The sequence below is a fragment of the Somniosus microcephalus genome, chromosome 22 (genome assembly GCF_052327205.1).
Source record: "Somniosus microcephalus isolate GS21.2 chromosome 22, FLI_Smic_1.0, whole genome shotgun sequence".
Classification (NCBI taxonomy): Eukaryota; Metazoa; Chordata; class Chondrichthyes; order Squaliformes; family Somniosidae; genus Somniosus; species Somniosus microcephalus.
In genome coordinates, this window is record NC_141008.1 from 60,941,936 (window position 1) to 60,961,726 (window position 19,791).

The 19,791-nt window shown below is 44.2% G+C and overlaps 1 protein-coding gene across 5 annotated transcripts in view; it reads right to left on the bottom strand.

Moving 5' to 3' along the window:
- Window positions 1–19,791, bottom strand: part of vps53 (VPS53 subunit of GARP complex) — a 254,920-nt gene that overhangs the window by 144,272 nt on the left and 90,857 nt on the right. For all 5 annotated transcript variants that reach the window (XM_085964898.1, XM_085964903.1, XM_085964902.1 and 2 more), the window contains 4 exons: window positions 17,698–17,841; window positions 16,414–16,556; window positions 15,688–15,829; window positions 4,276–4,371 (listed from right to left, as the gene is read on the bottom strand). In XM_085964898.1, the coding sequence (XP_085821024.1) occupies window positions 4,276–4,371; window positions 15,688–15,829; window positions 16,414–16,556; window positions 17,698–17,841 (525 nt within the window). The remainder of the gene's footprint in view (window positions 1–4,275; window positions 4,372–15,687; window positions 15,830–16,413; window positions 16,557–17,697; window positions 17,842–19,791) is intronic.

Sequence of the window (19,791 nt, forward strand, 5' to 3'; positions counted from 1 at the left end):
CTCCTTTTTTAAATAGTGGGGATACATTTGCCACCCTCCAGTCTGCAGGAACTGTTCCATAATCTATAGAATTTTGGAAGATGACAACCAATGCATCCACTATTTCCATGGCTACCTCTTTTAGTACACTGGGATGCGGATTATCAGGCCCTGGGGATTTATCAGCTTTCAGTCCCATTAATTTCTCCAGCACTATTTTTTTTACTAATACCAATTTCCTTTAATTCCTCCTTCTCACTAGACCCTTGGTTCCCTAGCATTTCTGGCAAATTATTTGTGCCCTCTTTCGTGAAGGCAGAACCAAAGTATTTGTTTAATTGCTCTGCCATTTCCTTGTTCCCCATTATAAATTCTCCCGTTTCTGACTGTAAGGGACCTACATTTGTCTTCACTAATCTTTTTCTTTTTACATACTTGTAGAAGCTTTTACAATCTGCTTTTATGTTCCTTGCAAGTTTACTCTCATACTCTATTTTTCCCCTCTTAATCAATCTACACCTCTATTCATGAAGCCCAGGCTCCTGTAAGCTTTTTTAACTGCTTTCTCAACCTGCCCTGCCACCTTCAACGATTTGTGCACATATACCCCTAGGTCTCTCTGTTCATGCACCCCCTTTAGGATTGTACCGTTTAGTTTATATTGCCTTCCTACCAAAATGTATCACTTTGCACTTTACTGCGTTAAATTTCATCTGCCACATGTCCACCCATTCCACTGGCCTGTCTGTGTCCTCTTGAAGTCTATCACTCTCCTCCTCACTGTTCACTATACTTCCAAGTTTTGTGTCATCTGCAAATTTTGAAATTATGCCCTGTACATACACACCCATGTCATTAATATATATGTGTGGCAATGCTGATTTTTTTTTAATACAAGGGTTGGAGAGACTGAGTAGACTTGGCCTATATTCTCTAGAGTTTAGAAGAATGAGAAGTGATCGCATTGAAACATATAAAACGCTTAAGGGGCTTGACAGGGTAGATGCAGGGAGGGTGCTTCCCCTGACGGGGGAGTCTAGAACCAGGGGTCACAGTTTCAGAATAAGGGGTTGGCCAGTTAGGACTGAGATGAGGAGACATTTCTTCATTCAAAGGGTTGTGAATCTTTGGAATTCTCTACCCCAGAGGGTTGTGGATGCTCACTGAGTATATTCAAGACAGAGATAGATTTTTTAGATACTAAGGGAATCAAGGGATATGGGGTTAGGGCGGGAAAGTACAGTTGAGGTAGAAGATCAGCCATGATCTTCTGGAATGGCAGAGCAGGCTCAAAGGCCTGAATGACCTACTCCTGCTCCTATTTCTTATGTTCTTATGACAGGGTCATTTTATGTGCAGAGCATATATTGTTAAGAGGGCTGCAACAGCCCAATATTTTTCACAGTTTTAACCTCTGGCCTCGTAATCATGGTTTTCTACTGTACAATAGTTTAAAATTGAGATTTTCAACAAATGTCATATTGGAAACATAACCAGTACTAAAAAAAAGGTTGAATTCTATAAAACCGCAAAAGCACCACATTTAAAAGAATATAAAAATTGAATTATGTGGCTTCTCTAGAGCGACATTAGCTGGTTGCCCAAGCAGAAGGAGGTCAACAACTGAAAGGGGTGGGGTAAAGAAAACAGACATCAATCAGTATTCCCTGCTTCATCTCCTCCTGACTTGGATCATAAAATCACCTCGACAGGTCTACCCCACCATTAACGAGCCAAACTGGCCAGTCAATCATTAGCAGTGGACCTGGCAGGCTCACAGATCAGATTACCAAATCTGCCTCAGGGCATCAAGTCAATTCAAATCTCCCATCACCAAGCTTGTCACCTTGGAGCCAACAATCTCAAAGTGACCACGCCCATAGACCTTGTCCTATCAAGGAGATAGTCACTAGTTGGTCAATAGACAACTGACAAGCCCGGGTTTGTGCCTTCCGTTCACCATTATATCTTGGCTTAACTCTTGCCACAAAATCTAGCACTCCGTTAGCTTTTGTTTAAAGGGTTTCATCCACTCCTCTGAATCTGAACCCAAAAGTCCTCTCCTCTTCCACATCACCCAGATTTCCCCCATTAAACAGTTGAACTAAATGGAACTGCATCACATGTACCATTTTTAGTAAGTTCCATTTGCCACTTTTTTGCCCATTCCATCTTATCAATATCCCCTTGAAGCTCTTTTAGTCTTCAGAATGATTTACAATACTCTTATTTTAGTATTGCCTGAAAAGTTGGCCACCACTCCGTCTAGCCCTATATCCAAATCATTGATGTACAGAGCGAACAGAAGCAGTCCCAGAACTGGACTCTGTGAGACACATCGCTTCCCACTTCCAACCACTCCAAGAAGCTGCCCTTAATTCATCCCTTCCAACCAGTTTTTAAGTCCAATCTTCTCCTTCACAAAGGCAACAGAAATAGTTCCCAGAAAGTAGTCACACAAGTCATTTTAAATTATTACAATACCGGGCACAGCTACTAATTCTTAAGAATCTCTATATTATATATATTTTATATATGATACTAGCTGGGGGTGCCCGGCGGTGCCGAGGCTTTTTTGAGGGCATGTTGTTGTTGGAAGAGAGAGAGAGAGCGAGAGACTGGGGGGGGGGGGAAGAGAGAGAGCGAGAGACTGGGGGGGAAGAGAGAGAGCGAGAGACTGGGGGGGAAGAGAGAGAGCGAGAGACTGGGGGGGAAGAGAGAGAGCGAGAGAGACTGGGGGGAAGAGAGAGAGCGAGAGACTGGGGGGAAGAGAGCGAGAGACTGGGGGGAAGAGAGAGAGCGCGAGAGACTGGGGGGGAAGAGAGAGAGCGAGAGACAGAATGGATCCGCCACACATACCATGAAGCTATTTGAATATGAAAATAATTTAAAGCTCTTCCTCCTCAAACAGAAAAATGGGCTGTCAAGAAAGTGACTTTTGTTTTCCTTACGGATTCCTGCTCCCCCACAGTCTCTTGAATGTAATGTCAGGGTACAGTTCCACAGACGCCCTCCAGTATCTCATCAAAGTGCTATTATTCATGTGAAAGCATAGATAGTGAGTGGTACAGACTAGTCAATCATGAGGATTGTCACGAATGAGCCCGATCCTGTTCCCATCCAACACATGCGAACACAAACAGCAGAGATTGCTGGATAGTTATTTTTCCACTCACCACCCCAGTCCAATTATAACAACTCTACGGCTGCCACAGCTGAAATCAGCTCACTCAGCACACACCAAAGAGTGGGCCAAGGTCTTTTACGATCTGTAAGTATCAGCTGCTCACTGAATAAATCTGCTGAGCTATCAGAGAAGTGAGAGTGCCCCTTTAAAAGACTCAAGAACAGGAAACTTTCATTCTGAAGAACAACTGTGTCTAGAAAAGCAAGCTGGGGACCGTGCAATTTTTGTCAAACAAGAAAGACTTACAATCCACAACTGCGATAAATTCAGATGCATTAGATACTATGCATCATTTACACTATTCTTTTTGCCTCAGTGTTCACACAGCGGCTAAGAAAACAGTTTGTTTTTGTAGAAAGTGAAAGGATTTCCATAAGTTACATATTTTTTAATAAGTGCCGAAATGGCATACAGGTCAGAAGTCTATCCCTGCTATTGGTCTCCGCATTAATGCAATTTAAATATGATCCTGTGTTAATTAAATTTGAATCCACGTCTTCAATAATCATATGCAAGTGTACAAGGAAGGTAGAGCTACACGTATCTCACCCCGCCGCCCCCCCCCACCCACCCCCACCCCGTCGCCCATCACAAACAAATCAGAAAACAAAACAGAGAATGAGCAATTCCCAAATAACAACAGAAAACGCTGGAAAAACTCAGCAGGCCAGGCAACATCCGTGGAGAGAGAAACAGAGTCAACGTTTCAGGTCGAAGACCCTTCGTCAGAACTGGAAAAAAAAGCAGGAAATGAAACGGATGAAAAACCAAGTTTGGGGGCTGGGAAATGGGGGAGGGGATGAAAGAACAAAAGGGAAGGTGAAGAGACATTAAAGGATCAAACATGAGAAGGGAAACTGAAAGCAATAAAGATGAACAAGGTTGAAGAGCAATTCCCAGTTGGGACACTACAGGCAACGACAGGAGTCTGTGCACTTAGCTTTTAAAACATTGGCCAAATTTGGAAGTAGGAAGCCTTGCACACTACCGCTCTATCGGTAATGCATCACAAGGCTGAGCAATTCTCAACATCAAAAAAACAACAGCAGCAGCAGATAACCCAAATTAAACAGCCCAACTTGTCTTTTGTTTCTTGCCCCTCTCCTTACCTTCTCTAGGTCTCCATCTTTCTCAGAGTCACACTCTACTCCAGTTTCATCCTCCAGGAATGGATTTGTAGACTGTGGCACTGGTTCTGGCTTTTTCTGTTGATAGGGAAAGAAGAGCACTCAGTTAATATACAAAATCTCACCATCACTTAAAACATTTTGGGAGGAAAAAGTTATTTCAACCTCCAATATACAACTCAACACACAGGCAACTAATAAAAAGCTAAGTTTAATTTACAGCCACTGTAGAAACGACCACATTCGGTACAAATGTAGAACAAAAAAAAATCATGGAGTTCTACTTCTGTCATTCTCCTCTACCGCAGGAGGCCAGCACCATCCCTCCCAGATAGAATCCTTCATCTTTCACCGATTCAAACATACTCTGTTCCACTTCATTGGCTGTAAAGTGCTTTGGGACGTCATGAAATCGTGAAAGGTGCTATATAAATGCAAGTTCTTTTTCCTTTCACTTGAACTGTAAGTTCTTTTTATTTCTGGCCAGCTTGTAGTTCCTAATGTTGATAAACCAGATAATGAACAGATACCTAAAGCTCATCGTCAAAACTTGCCTACTTAAATGGAAAAAAATCCTGTTCTAAGTCAGCAGAATGCATGTAACTAAAGTAAATTCACAATTACATTCCAATACTGTTGTTCACCTGTAAAGAACAGGTTGGTAGGAACAGATCTTACTCTCTAGATATTTTAACCAAAAACGTTATAAAATGCTACCATTGTATTGGGAATGGCATCCACGTACTGGTAAGAATGCCAGTCTTCACTGCAATAACTAATGATCCTCGGATATCACTGAGCACGATCCTTCCAGGGAGCCTGGTTTGAACAGTCACAAATGACAACACTTCTGTGAATTATTTTTTTTTTGTAATTCAGCAGAAAGTGGGGACTATCTATTAAAACTATTACAGCTCTGTTGAAATCAAGGATCTTTTAGGAACACTGCTTCAACTACCCATCTACAACATACCAAATGCTACATGGTAGCCAGAACTAAATCGGCTTCCTCAAAACATGTTTACCCTAGTTTTAACACTCAATTCTATACTAAAACCTTTGCTAGCCCAATTAGGCAGTGGAAAAGTAAATATTTTGCATTATTCTGAATTCCAGCATGCAAGACGTCTAAAAGAAAGCACAACACTTACTGTAATTTACCCCCTCGTTATTTCTAATTAAAAACAAAAACATAACCGAAATATTTTAGCAACCGAAATATTTTAGCAACCTTAAATCGCCGCAGTCAAAGCTGTGACTATTTAGCTGCTATTAAAACCAAACTAAAAAATAAACTCAACACAAAGCAGGTAGGCAAAGTTATGCACATTTATTACTGAAAGTGACTGTTAATCAGTCATACTGTACTCCAGGGAGAAAAGGTTGGACTAATTAAGCTGCATTCTATGTACATGAGTCAGAAGGACCCAGTCACACAGCAGTACAAAACACCTTTGAACTAAAAGCTTAATGAATCCGTTTCTTTGACATTCATCTTTCATGCAGCCAATACAGTAAAGCCTCATAGTGTTCAAATTAAGACACATCACGCCTTCTCTTATTCTAAATCACCCATTCCCAAGAGCTTAAAACTGCAAAACTCAGTACATAGTATTTACAGCACAGAAACAGGCCATTTGGCCCAGCAGGTCTGTGCCAGTGTTTACGCTCCACACGAGCCTCCTCCCACCCTTCTTCATCTAACCCCATCAACATGTTCTTCTGTTCCATTCTCCCTCATGTGTTTATCTAGCTTCCCCTTGAATGCATCTACACTTTTCACCTCAACTACTCCTTGTGGCAGCAAGTTCCACATTCTAACCACTCTCTAGGTAATTAAGTTTCTCCTGAATTCCCTATTGGAATTATTAGTGACTATCTTATTTTTACGGCCCTTAGTTCTGGGCTCCCCCCACCAGAGGCACGGTGGCATAGTGGTTAGCACTGTTGCCTCACAGCGCCAGGGACCCAGGTTCGAATCCGGCCTCAGGTGACTGTCTGTGTGGAGTTTGCACATTCTCCCCGTGTTTGCGTGGGTTTCCTCCGGGTGCTCCGGTTTCCTCCCACAGTCCAAAGATGTGCGGGTTAGGATGATTGGCTATGATAAATTGACCCTTAGTGTTAGGGGGATTAAATACGTGGGGTTACGGGGATAGGGTGGGATATGTGTTGGTGTAGGGGTTACGGGGATCGGGTGGGATATGTGTCGGTGCAGGCTCGATGGGCCGAAATGGCCTTTATCTGCACTGTGGGGTTTCTGTGTGATTTTCTTTCCGTCTACCCTATCAAACCCTTTTATAATCTTGAAGACCTCTATCTGGTCACCCTTCAGTATTCTCTATTACCTCTCTCAGTTTCCTTTCCTCCTACAATCAACTTTTATAAAACTCAAACTTAGTGTCACCTAATCACTACTTCCTGATTCACTTCATGGTCCCTGACACACTTGCCAGATTCAGCGACACTATGGGCTGGATTTTCTGAATGGCGACGTGTTGGAGGCGGGACTGCTGCTTGCCGGGTCTCAGTCCCGCCTCCATCATCTTCTGGCCAACAGCGGGATTTTACCGATTGACCTCGTTAAGCCCGCCCTGCGGGCTCAGCAGGCCAATTAGGGGGAAGTCACTGACAGAGCACGTCAACATCTGACGTGCCATCTGTCAAGATTTCTTGAAAGAAGAAATGTCAGCGTTTGACAGCTCTATGAAGCTGTCAAACACTGACATTCTGTGTAGCTTGATGAGCCCTTGTGTTCAGGACTCATCAAACCTTTCTACTTTGTAGAAATTAGATGACTGTTGGTTCGGAGGATTCAACAGCCAGTCTGTGAAATCTACAATGACGTTGTCGGGACTCCGGATCCAGAGCGGTTAAAGGCTATAGGCAGAAACAAAAGGTAAGTGAACATTTTCTAACACTTTACACTCACCTCACATACTTACCACTCCACACTTGTACCCATCACTCACCTCTACATTGCACTTTCAGACCCCTCCGACCTCCGTAGACCTCCTACTCGACTCCTCCACCCCGGCGGGGTTCTCCGAGGTAAAATGGCACGGAGGCGGGATGGGGGCGGGTTTGCCAGCCGCCCCCACTTCCTGCTACTTTACCGGCAGTCCTGCCTCCATACCCGCCTCCTCGAGGCTGGTAAAATCCAGCCTATGTGTCTCAATCTTCTCCTAAGTTTTCAATTTTTAAAAAATGTGAACAATGTTGTATGGATCATCACATCCTCTAATGAATTTATGGGGATTGAAAGGACACTTAAAGCTAGCCATTTAATATGATATGGGTGTATTGTATTAAACACAGGTTAGACGTGGCAGAGCAATAATTCACTTGCTGCACACTGCCAATGCGGTAGCACTCACAAGCAAATACATGTGCGTCACACAGTTGTAATCAGTGTTGGGCATCTTTCTGAACTGTAGTGGGAAAAGTGTGACATGGAAATTGTAGTCATGAAAGTAGTGTCAGTGACCATTTTAACGACCGTACATACTCGATGGAGTTTGAAGCCGTATGGAGTGAAGGATTTATACAAATGTTGCAGTTAGATGGGTTACTCAACATTACTGGTTAATTGCAATTACGCAAAATGACCTGAAATTCATAAACTGGCCTGGAAACAAGTCATCACAAAGTTATGTAGCTTGCAGCTGGCAATCTTTTGGCGACTTGAATCAAACAGAAACCACCAGTGACGGTTCAAATATTTTTATGGTCCCGTCTCTGTCTCCTGTCTCCCGTCTCCTGTCTCCCTGCAGTACTTAATTCTGATAGCTTGGAACCTAATTTGGTAAAACTTCCAATTTTCAAAAGACATTTGCAAAAGCTGCTTTTGTCAGTTAATTTGTAATTATTTTGAAACTTTGTTAATATTGCAAATAGGTTGCCTCTGTATTAAAAGCATTATTATTGTGTTCTGTTCGGATGCACCAACACAGGCTCACTGTGCCTCGGCTGAATAACTGCCATAGTGGTTCATCTGCATTATTATTGTCACAGAACATTGCACAGATGTTTCTTTAAACCAATAAAACTAAGTGGCGCTGCAAAGCAGAAATATTGCTTCCTGGCAATCAATGCACATTATGCTCAAACCCAAATTTAGACTTGTGCTGACAAAGAAGTCATTATAGATGCAATACAATACCACTGCAACTGTGACAAATTACTTGCTTGCTCCATGACACACAGAAACATGGTCAAATATGTAGCTTTTGCACTCCAGGCGTGACACGGCAAATGACTTTGTCCAAAAAGGTAATTCCTGTACTAAAAAGAACCGGTCAGCTGCTTGCCTGGCAGCAATAACAAATACACGCTGGACCACACAATGCTATTCAAAGGGTCTCCAACGAGAGAAGTATGAAAGTAAAATCCAGTGTGCGGGTCGAACTTTTACGTATAACTGGGGGGGGGGGGGATGGTTTAACAGTCTGGCCAGGACAAGAAAACTCATGAGGCAAATGCACCAGTGTTCATGGTATTTTCAATTATACACCTCAATACAAGCATTCTTTCTGGTTATAATTACGGTACAATACATCCCCATACATTGCTGCAAGTTTAATGCAGTACTCTCAAAAGATTTCGGGTGGTCCAGTAACTCCACCCGTACAGAACTGCATATCCATAAAGAACAGTAGTGTTAGATTTAGCCATATGACCAATCATACAATGAAGTCAGTATTCAGGCACTCTAATTTGCTGCTACTAAACCGGATGGCCAATTAATATGTTGGGTGGGGGGGGGAAGAAATCATATTAAAATATTGGTTTATTTGCATTCTACCACGAGAGGAAATTGTGGAATATCCACAACATATATTAAAAACACAATTACTCTACCAACTTATTCTTCATTTTTACAAATTCAATTCAATAATTGACTCCAGAAAACTGAGTTTCCATGGATTAGGAGGCTGAAATTATACTGCCACTTTTGTGGTCCCTGTTTTGCATTGATGCAAAAGTGGCAGCAACCTGACTCCACAGCACATTAAAGTCAAAGAGGTTAAGCATCTAGTCTTCCATTTCACAGGCAGCGGGTATAACTCTAGTCCTCCGCAGTATACAGCCGGATACTGGATAGGCACCCAATATTATAGCTCAGCAACAAAGCATATTGAAAGACCGGTCTGTTTTCTGTACCTATGCCCTGTAAAGTCAAAGAATCACGGTTTTTTTCTATAAATGCTTGCTTATGGTATAATGTGCGCATGCATACAATCTGGGGTCGATTTTCATTGACCCATGGAGTCGGGATTGGAGGCGTGCGGGGGTTAAAGTCCCGAATTTGGGGGTCCCGACACCATCCCGCCCCCATGTAAGTTTCAAAGGAGGCGGGTACCCGCCCCGCACTGGGACCCGCCTACCCGAGGCGGGAAGGGATTAGTGCCAATTAACTGCCTGTTAACAGGTCGTTAACAGGCAGTTTTTAGCCTAATCCCTATTTTAAAGCTTGAAGTATGGGATTCCCTACGGCTCCAAACCACGCCAAGTTAGAGGAGTCGGGCCGTCGGGTTGAAGGACTTGGAGGGGTCGAGATGTCGGTGTTCAGGTGAGTGATGTGTGCATGAGTGCAAAGGTAAGTGTGTTTGGTGTGTCTAAAGTGTGTAAAGAAGTTTAAATTACCTGTACTTACCTTTACAGCCTTCCTTCCTTTAGGTTTCGGGAGTCCATCATCTAACCGGCACAGAAAGCAGAATGGCTGCGATCTGTCAAAAGTGACAGCCTGCAGCTTTCTGTGCCGGTGAGATTTCTAACTGAGTCTGTGTAGAAGGACTCAGGTTAGAAGTAAGACTGTCAGTGTTTGACAGCTTCAAACAGCTGTGAAACACTGATATTTCATCTGTCAAAACGTCTTGACAGATGAAATTTCAGTCTGTGACGTCACCTGTTGCCGGGTGGCCCTTAATTGGCCTGCTGAGCCCGCTGGGCGGGCTCAACAAGGTCAATCAAGTTAAAATTGCGTGGATTGGCCGCATCTCGATGGAGGCGGGACTACAACCCCAAAAGTTGTAGTCCTGCCGCCTTCCCGACTTCTGAATGAAAATCACCCCCAATGTGTGCATCATGTCAACATCCATGGTATATGCATATTTTGGGACCACAAACAGCTTTAGAATCGGTGAAAAGTTCATGAAATCTGTGTGGCTCTACTAATCTCAGCCTGCACTGCACACTGAAAACACAAACCAGCCTCAGATTGCTATGTGCAGTACAACTGCACAGGTGGTGAGGGAACCAACAAGAGGGAAAAACCTACTTGATCTCGTCCTCACCAATCTACCTGTTGCAGATGCATCTGTCCATGACAGCATTGGTGGAAGTGACCACCGCCCAGTCCTTGTGGAGACAAAGTCCCGTCTTCATGTTGAGGATACCCTCCACCGTGTTGTGTGGCACTACCACCGTGCTAAATGGGACAGATTTCGAACAGATCTGGCAACTCAAAACTGGGCATCCATGAGGCGCTGTGGGCCATCAGCAGCAGCAGAATTGTATTCAACCACAATCTGTAACCTCATGGCCCGGCATATCCCTCACTCTACCATTACCATCAAGCCGGGAGATCAACCCTGGTTTAACGAAGAGTGCAGCAGAGCATGCCGGGAACAGCACCAGGCATACCGAAAAATGAGGTGTCAACCTGGTGAGGCTACAACACAGGACTACTTGCATGCCAAACAACGGAAGCAACATGCGATAGACAGAGCTAAGCGATCTCTCAACCATTGGATCAAATCAAAGCTCTGCAGTCCTGCCACATCCAGTCGTGAGTGGTGGTGGACAATTAAACAGTTAACAGGAGGAGGAGGCTCCAAAAATATCCCCATCCTCAATGATGGTGGAGCCCAGCACATGCGTGCAAAAGACAAGGCTGAAGCATTTGCAACTATCTTCAGCCAGAAGTGCCGAGTGGATGATCCATCTCGGCCTCCTCCCGAGGTCCCCAGCATCACAGATGCCAGTCTTCAGCCCATTCAATTCACTCCACGTGATGTCAAGAAACGGCTGAAGACACTGGATACTGCAAAGGCTATGGGCCCTGACAACATTCCGGCAATAGTACTGAAGACTTGTGCTCCAGAACTAGCTGCGCCCCTAGCCAAGCTGTTCCAGTACAGCTACAACACTGGCATCTACCCGACAATGTGGAAAATTGCCCAAGTATGTCCTGTCTACAAAAAGCAGGACAAATCCGACCCAGCCAATTACCGTCCCATCAGTCTACTCTCAATCATTAGCAAAGTGATGGAAGGTGTCGTCGACAGTGCTATCAAGCGGCACTTACTCAGCAATAACCTGCTAACTGACGCCCAGTTTGGGTTCCGCCAGGGCCACTCAGCTCCTGACCTCATTACAGCCTTGGTCCAAACATGGACAAAAGAGCTGAACTCAAGAGGTGAGGTGAGAGTGACTGCCCTTGATATCAAGGCAGCATTTGATCGAGTGTGGCATCAAGGAGCCCTAGCAAAACTGAAGTCAATGGGAATCAAAGGGAAAACTCTCCATTGGTTGGAATCATACCTAGCACAAAGGAAGTTGGCTGTGGTTGTTGGAGGTCATTCATCTCAATCACATGACATCACTGCAGGAGTTCCTCAGGGCAGTGTCCTAGGCCCAACCATCTTCAGCTGTTTCATCAATGACCTTCCCTCCATCATAAGGTCAGAAATGGGGATGTTCGCTGATGATTGCACACTGTTCAGCACCATTCGAGACTCGTCAGATACTGACGCAGTCCGTGTCCATATGCAGCAAGACCTGGACAACATTCAGACTTGGGCTGACAAGTGGCAAGTAACATTCGCACCACACAAGTGCCAGGCAATGACCATCTCCAACAAGCAAGACTCTAACCATCTCCCCTTGACATTCAACGGCATTACCATCGCTGAATCTCCCACTATCAACATCCTGGGGGTTACCATTGATCAGAAACTGAACTGGACCAGCCATATAAATACTGTGGCTACAAAAGCAGGCCAGAGGCTGGGAATTCTGCGGCGAGTGTCTCACCTCCCGACTCCCCAAAGCCTTTCCACCATCTACAAGGCACAAGTCAGGAGTGTGATGGAATATTCTCCACTTGCCTGGATGAGTGCAGCTCCAAGAACACTCAAGAAGCTCGACACCATTCAGGATAAAGCAGCCCGCTTGATTGGCACTCCCTCCACCACCGGCGCACTGTGGCTGCAGTGTGTACCATCCACAAGATGCACTGCAGCAACTCGCCAAAGCTCCTTCAACAGCACCTTCCAAACCCGCGACCTCTACCACTTAGAAGGACAAGGGCAGCAGACGCATGGGAACATCACCACCTACAAGTTCCCCTCCAAGCCACACACCATCCTGACTTGGACCTGTATCGCCGTTCCTTCACTGTCGCTGGGCCAAAATCCTGGAACTCCCTTCCTAACAGCATTGTGGGTGTACCTACACCATATGGACTGCAGCGGTTCAAGAAGGCGGCTCACCACCATCTTCTCAAGGGCAATTAGGGATGGGCACTAAATGCAGGCCTAGCCAGCGACGCCCACAGCCCATCAATGAGTAAAAAAAAACTGCAACCTTCCTCTCAGAATCCTTGGTCAAACAAAAATTCAGTCTTGAATCTCAATCTTAAAGGAGCTAGCTTCATCTGCTTGTGGCCAGACCACCAGACAGAGCCCCTCTCTCCATCCCCATCCCCAATCCCAGTAGCAGTGCGCCTGATCTTGGAAAATAAAAATTGGTGAAGGTACTATCCTGCTGACAGAGCCATGGTCCCTGTCAGCTGTTTGATAAGGAGCCGGACTGGCTGACTGGAAAAATCCACACCTTAATCTTACACTGTTGCCTGGAGGAAATGGGGAAGAGGAAGGCAGCAGAGGTGGAGACATTAGGAAAACTATTTTTGAAAAATGATTTTAATAATAATTGCACATCATTCCTTGTACAGTACTTACTGTCACAGTTCTTTTTCAGTCTGAAGAATGGAATGTCAAATTGGACACTAGTTTTTGATGATCCAACTGAACACTACTACGTATAACGTCACAGCCTGCCTTAATTCTCTTTTAGAAAAATGCTCTCAGGTTAATTTATATTCTTTTCACTGATCTGCGTGCCCCCACCACCCCCCACCCACCAAAAAAACTCGCAATATCCTTCATCGAGGAAGGTTCAAATGCTACCAACAGCAAAAATAAACAGCAGCTATTTTGTCTAACAGTAGGAAGGATGAGGACTCAGGCTGGTTTTCACCTTGCAGCCCTGTGGGGCACTCACCTCAGCCAGAAGATGCAACTCATGTTCACGACTTGTAAGTAACTGTGCACTCACAAGCTTGCAACTGTGCAGTCCTTGTCTGTTGGTGCTGGTACTCTTAAATCCACCCGGTGATGTAAATGGAGCAGATTCTAGAGCACCAGCAGATCACAGAAGTTATTCCGCAACATTAACGCAAGTTGCGTTAGTTCTTAGCTTAGCTGCCAGGTACAGCACCAGACTTTAAAAAGGGGTTCCGTGTTCGGGGGTTGGGGGCAGGGAAGGCACTCGGCAACTTGCCCTAAGCAAATCACACCCAAAAGACAGAGCAGCATTAATGTGGGACAAGGAGAATGCTATGGGCCAGGTCATGTGTGGTGACTATCACTCTGCAAAGTAAAAGCGCTGGAAAAATAGCAAAACTGAAGAAAATTCAATTTCAAGTAAAAAACCAAGGAAAACAATTACAGGTAAGGAACAATGCCTTAAGGAACAAAAGCAGACAATGCTGGAAACACTCAGCAGGTCAGGCAGCATCTGTGGAGAGGGGAACAGATTTAATGTTTCAAGTCGATGACCTTTCATCAGAACTGACTTAAGGAGCCTTTACATTAAAGAGCCCAGCCAATGGCAGATGTGCTCCACAGTGTAAGTGACCTAACTTATTACCATAAAAAAGTGAAACGTTGCAGGCTGATGGAAAACGTGGGTCTGCAAATCTGTCATTTGGTTGTAACTCGCGTGTTTGCTCTCCGCATTATATAGCAGGACCCAACACACCGACCGACAGAGTATAAAACTGGGACAGTGGCACGCTGAGCGAGCATCTGAACTCAACCCGCCAGCAGGTTAGGCTCATTTTTCTTACCTAACTCTCAGCAAATTCCCAGACACAGCCCGAGGGGCTGAAAAAGGCCAGTCACTGCTGACAGGCGTGTGGGCACAAGAAAAGTAATTAGTCACAAAGAATGCGGAAAGAGTTCAGAGGTCTGGCTGTCAAGGACCATTAGCATTTGACTAACACTGTCTGCCGAAAATGTAATGGAAGTTTCTTGTGCATAAATAAACTGAAACCAGACACTAACATTGAGATTTTGAAGAAGACCATAGACATTTTTCTTGGCAACTCAGCCAGCAATTCAAAGCTGCCTATACAGATTGTTTTGTTTCTTTAAAAAACTTCAGATTGGTCATTTTAGAAAGTTCAAAAGCTGTAATATACTTCCTGGAGATCAACAAAGGTGTTTTGCTGCAGGGAGATTAACCCTCGATGCTCTATTTATACTGCACAGCCATTTTAGAAAGCAGTCCTGCAATACCAGCTGTAGCCCCTCTTTGCTAGGAGATGAGGCAGTTTTTTTCTGCCGATATCTATAGACACCAATCCTAATGTGCAAGGCATAAGGGCGAGGAATACAGAGAAGGAAATTTGTTTAAGCGCTGATGACGTATTACTGGTAGTTTTAGAACCCGAGGTCCACCCTCCCCCACCTAATGGCTTTAATTTGGGATAATGCCCTGATTTCAGGGTAAAAGGTTGAGTGGGGAAAAGTCTTAGGCCCTTACTTTAAATATCAGTTGCTTGCACAATGAAATTGTGTAATAGGATCTTACCTGATCTCCTAAAGTGGCGTCTACTTGGGCATAATCACTGTCCCATGCTTGCATTCCTCATTAGATATTATCATGTCCACATTACAACAGGCCTTAGGCAAGACATTAGGAGGTGGAAAGTTTTCTCTCTCTTATTACCATATAATGTCCAGGCCAAACAAATCATTCATTAGACTAGTGATTAGGTGATGCTGAGCTTGGGTTTCAGACTGTTATAGGAAGAGAAGACTGAGAAATTCTATGGCAGGACCAAGGCGAAAAAGAGCAGATAAGGAACTGACGAACTAAAAGGAGGGGGGGGGGGGGTGGGGTGGTGGTCAGGGGGGAAGTTGAAATAAAATTCAAGTAAGTGAGAGGAGTGAGGCAGGTGGGGTGGATAGGCGACAATAAAAGAGCAGCAAAACCGGGTCTTGGGGGTCTTGGAGTTGGTGGCGGTACTACCCAGTGATCCAAGAATTAGATAGGACAAAGGAAATGTCAGCACGGAGAGTCATTTCTTTTCCGACAATTTCTTACCGCTATGCCATCCGTCAGCGTGCTGCCCGAGAACCGCTTGGCCAACAGGCCCTCAAAATTTGTTGTTCTTTGAATTGCAAACAGCAGCAGCTTGACTTCAATTTCCTTTGCTCTTGTTCGCATTATTTTAGCCAGCTCGATCCTGAAACAGAGGGGAAATAAATGCTCTTAGCCCAGACCCCCATTCTCACATTTTCAAAAGAAAAAGATATTCAAGGAATAGAGAGAGGAAGGAACTTGACAAGTTGAAGGGAAATTCAGAACGTCCCACCAGTCCTATTGGGCACCTCCCAGTTAGAGAGCGCCTGAGATAGGATCGTGGTTTCAGTTCCCACTTGCGTGTGGTCCCCCCTCAGTGACGAGGTTTTATCAGTCTTCAGCCAAGCAGTAGAGGATACCTTTTATGATGAAGAGAGTCTGAATTCACACTGTTCAAGCACAGTTCCTGTGATCTCATCATGGTGTGGCCTCAGCAGTGACTGCAGGCTCCCTAGACCATTGGGCCCTACCAATAGTACGAGGACAGGAAGGCCACAGCCATCTATAGCTGGGGGAAACTGATCAAGGATTTTTTTTTAAATAAGAGATGACGATCTAATGAAACCTTTAAATTAGCGAAGCCAGGCCCCTTCGTTGTTTTTGGAAAGACAAGAGAGGCTCATGGCAACCTAACAAAAATAAAGGAAAAAGATGAACGGCATGTATCATCACGTTCCTGATTTATACCTGGTGACATGGCAAAACTCCACAGTGATCCGTTCGCTCATGCACCATTCCACTGGGAACATCCGGCCATATTTCTCTTCGTAATCTACCAGCTGCCGTTTAATCCACGCGTACCGTCGGTCTATCTTATCCAGCCATGCCACCTAGCAAAAGCATTAAAATAAAAAGGTGAGACGACAATGCAGTTTTCCTTTTGTGACCTCAATGTATACTCTCTACAGCTGTTTTTATACTGGGCATAGTGGGGTGCTAGGGCTGTCAGCTCCCAATTTCCAGGTCTCTCACCGCCCCCAAAGTAAACTTAAATCTTCCTGTCGGCCATCCTCAGCAAATACAGCAAGTTTACTTTGGGGTTGCCAACCGCTACGTTAAGACACGTGCCTTGGGAGCTGGTGGCTCGAGCGCAACACGATGCACAATGTGAAGGCAGCTTACCAAAGATAAGAGTGAGTATCAGACCAGTTCGCTAGTGCCTCTCTTTAACTGGCGTCTCAATACCAGAGCTACACCAACAGGTTCACTAATATAAAAGACACAAGAGACACGGCCATTAAAGTGGGGAATAAATAGACTATCTGATTACTGTTTAGTCTATTTCATGACCTCTGGCCCAACAGAGTCATGAATCGGTTGATCTGCATGATTCCAGAGTGAGGAATGCAGGGTTGTCAAGTAGTTCACAAATTCATAACAAGCCCTTTCCTGTTAAACTAACAAGGTCATGTAAGCTCTACCCTTAAATTTATTTTTCTGTTACAACCCGATATTACCATAACAATTTGTATATTATCGTATTTCTAGGGTAACGATTTCATTTTCTCCCCTATTCTCCTGTAATCAGGCCTCTTTTAGTACCTCACCTCACTGGCTGTTCTTCATGCTGAATCCGAGCAGAAGGTTCAGGTCGTGGAGGGCACCACAGCCGAGCCCGATCCTAATATTGCCCAACGTGCACAAAAGGAACTTGCCAACAGGAGTCACAGGATAGAGATCAGGAGTGGGAGCCATGGCTGATTTGTTATCCCTCCCGAGCCCAGACACTGAAGCCAACTACCCATCTGGCTGAAATCGAGCAACTCCGCAGGGACGGCAATTATAAAGCTAACTTTTCCCAAAGTGTGAATTCTCCGAAATGCAACTTTTGAGTTCATCCAGCAAGACCCCGGATTTCATTCACATAAAATATTGCAGCAGTTCCAAATGCCAATTAGAGACCGAAGACGGGCCTCGCTGGCCTCCTAATAATGACTGTAAGCTGAAGTATTCATTCAGCTTCATACTTACATCTTGGTTTTCTTGGAACAGAACAAGGTACTCGGAAAGATGTTGCTTTGTAAACTTTTTGATGATTTCCTGTTTAATTCTGGGATCCAGCACATTGGCAACAAGGCAGGCATCGCGTAGGACGTTACTGGGGCCGGCTGGTCTCTGCAAAGATGAAAAGGAAAATCCACTAATAATTAAGTGCCCAGTGAATGCATCATACAATGTTTAAAGGTTTACATATTAGCTCACATTCGAGAAAGGGTTGCCATAACCCAATGCTTGCGAGATATCTTTTCCATTTTAGAAACTGAACCTTCTCTCTTTCATGTGTTGTTGAATCATTAAAATTCAACGTTGAGCAGAAAAAAAGTGGAACAAATTTTGCTTCGCATTTTTGAGAATATGATTTAGCGTGGTTGCAGCTCAATACATCACTAAACCAGTTTTCATTTAGTTCTAAAAATGAGCAACGTTTCAATGATTCATAAACCTCCAACAGAAAAGTCTTGATGTTACACTGGAAAAACGCAAGTTCAACAGTCAAGCTCAATTAATCATCCGGTTGATCATCAATTCAAGGCAGTACAAAATCATGTCAATTATTAAAAGAAAACGTGCAGTTGTAGGTCATTTAACTTTGACTGTGATACTATTTCAATATAAAAATGAAAATAATCCACTCAATTCCTCTTCATTCCATCTTAAAGGTCTTTTTCTCCAGTTTTTACCCCACCAGCACCATTCTGCATCCCAGAGAGCAGATCAGCCAACAGCTCCCTCTATCAACATCATTTTAGGCCGATCATTGAGGGTGTCTAAAAGTAGCCACAGGTGACTTGCTCTTCATTCTTCCTTCTTTCTACGTAGGGAAATCGCATCATGGCAGAGCTAAGAATGGGAACTGTGATATCAGAAAATTGGATGAGTGAAGCAACATCGTACAATTTTGGCATACAACATCCCAACACCAATGGATAACTAAGTTGTGTTTTTTTTTAATTTATTGTCTGTGTGGTGACACAGTGTTGTACCATTGAGTAACAGGACATGAATTTGAAACTCACTGCTGCCTTCATGGTAATTCCACAATAACTAGTCACGTGAGACGAGGCTTAATACAGAAGGTTGGTCAGCATTTGAAAATAGGAAAGACAGATTTATGTTTTACATAAGAACATAAGAAGTAGGAGCAGGAGTAGGCCATACGGCCCCTCGGGCCTGCTCCGCCATTCAATAGGATCATGGCTGATCCAAATCTAGACTCACGTCCACTTCCCTGCCCTCTCCCCGTAACCCCTAATTCCCTTATCTGCTAGGAAACTGTCTATCTCCATTTTAAATTTATTTAATGTTGCAGCTTCCGCAGCTCTCTAGGGTAGCAAATTCCATAGATTTACTACCCTCTGAGTGAAGAAGTTTCTCCTCATCTCAGTTTTGAAAGGGCAGCCCCTTATTCTTAGATTATGCCCCCTAGTTCTAGTCTCACCCATCAGTGGAAACATCCTCACCGCATCCACCCGATCAAGCCCCCTCACAATCTTATATGTTTCGATAAGATCGCCTCTCATTCTTCTGAACTCCAATGAGTAGAGTCCCAACCTACTCAACCTTTCCTCATACGTCAACCCCCTCATCTCCGGAATCAACCGAGTGAACCTTCTCTGAACCGCCTCGAGGGCAAGTATATCTTTTCTTAAATATGGAAACCAAAACTGCACGCAGTATTCTAGGTGTGACCTCACCAATACCCTGTATAACTGCAGCAAGACTTCCCTGTTTTTATACTCCATCCCCCTCGCAATAAAAGCCAAGATTCCATTGGCCTTCCTGATCACCTGCTGCACCTGCATACTAACTTTTTGTGTTTCATGCACCAGGACCCCCAGATCCCTTTGTACTGTAGCACTTTGCAGTTTCTCTCCATTTAGATAATAACTTGCTCTTTGATTTTTTCTGCCAAAGTGCATAACCTCACACTTTCCAACATTATATTGCATCTGCCAAATCTCTGCCCACTCACTTAACCTGTATGTCCTTCTGCAGGTTTTTTATGTCCTCCTCACTCGCTGCTTTCCCTCCCATCTTTGTATCGTCAGCAAACTTGGATATGTT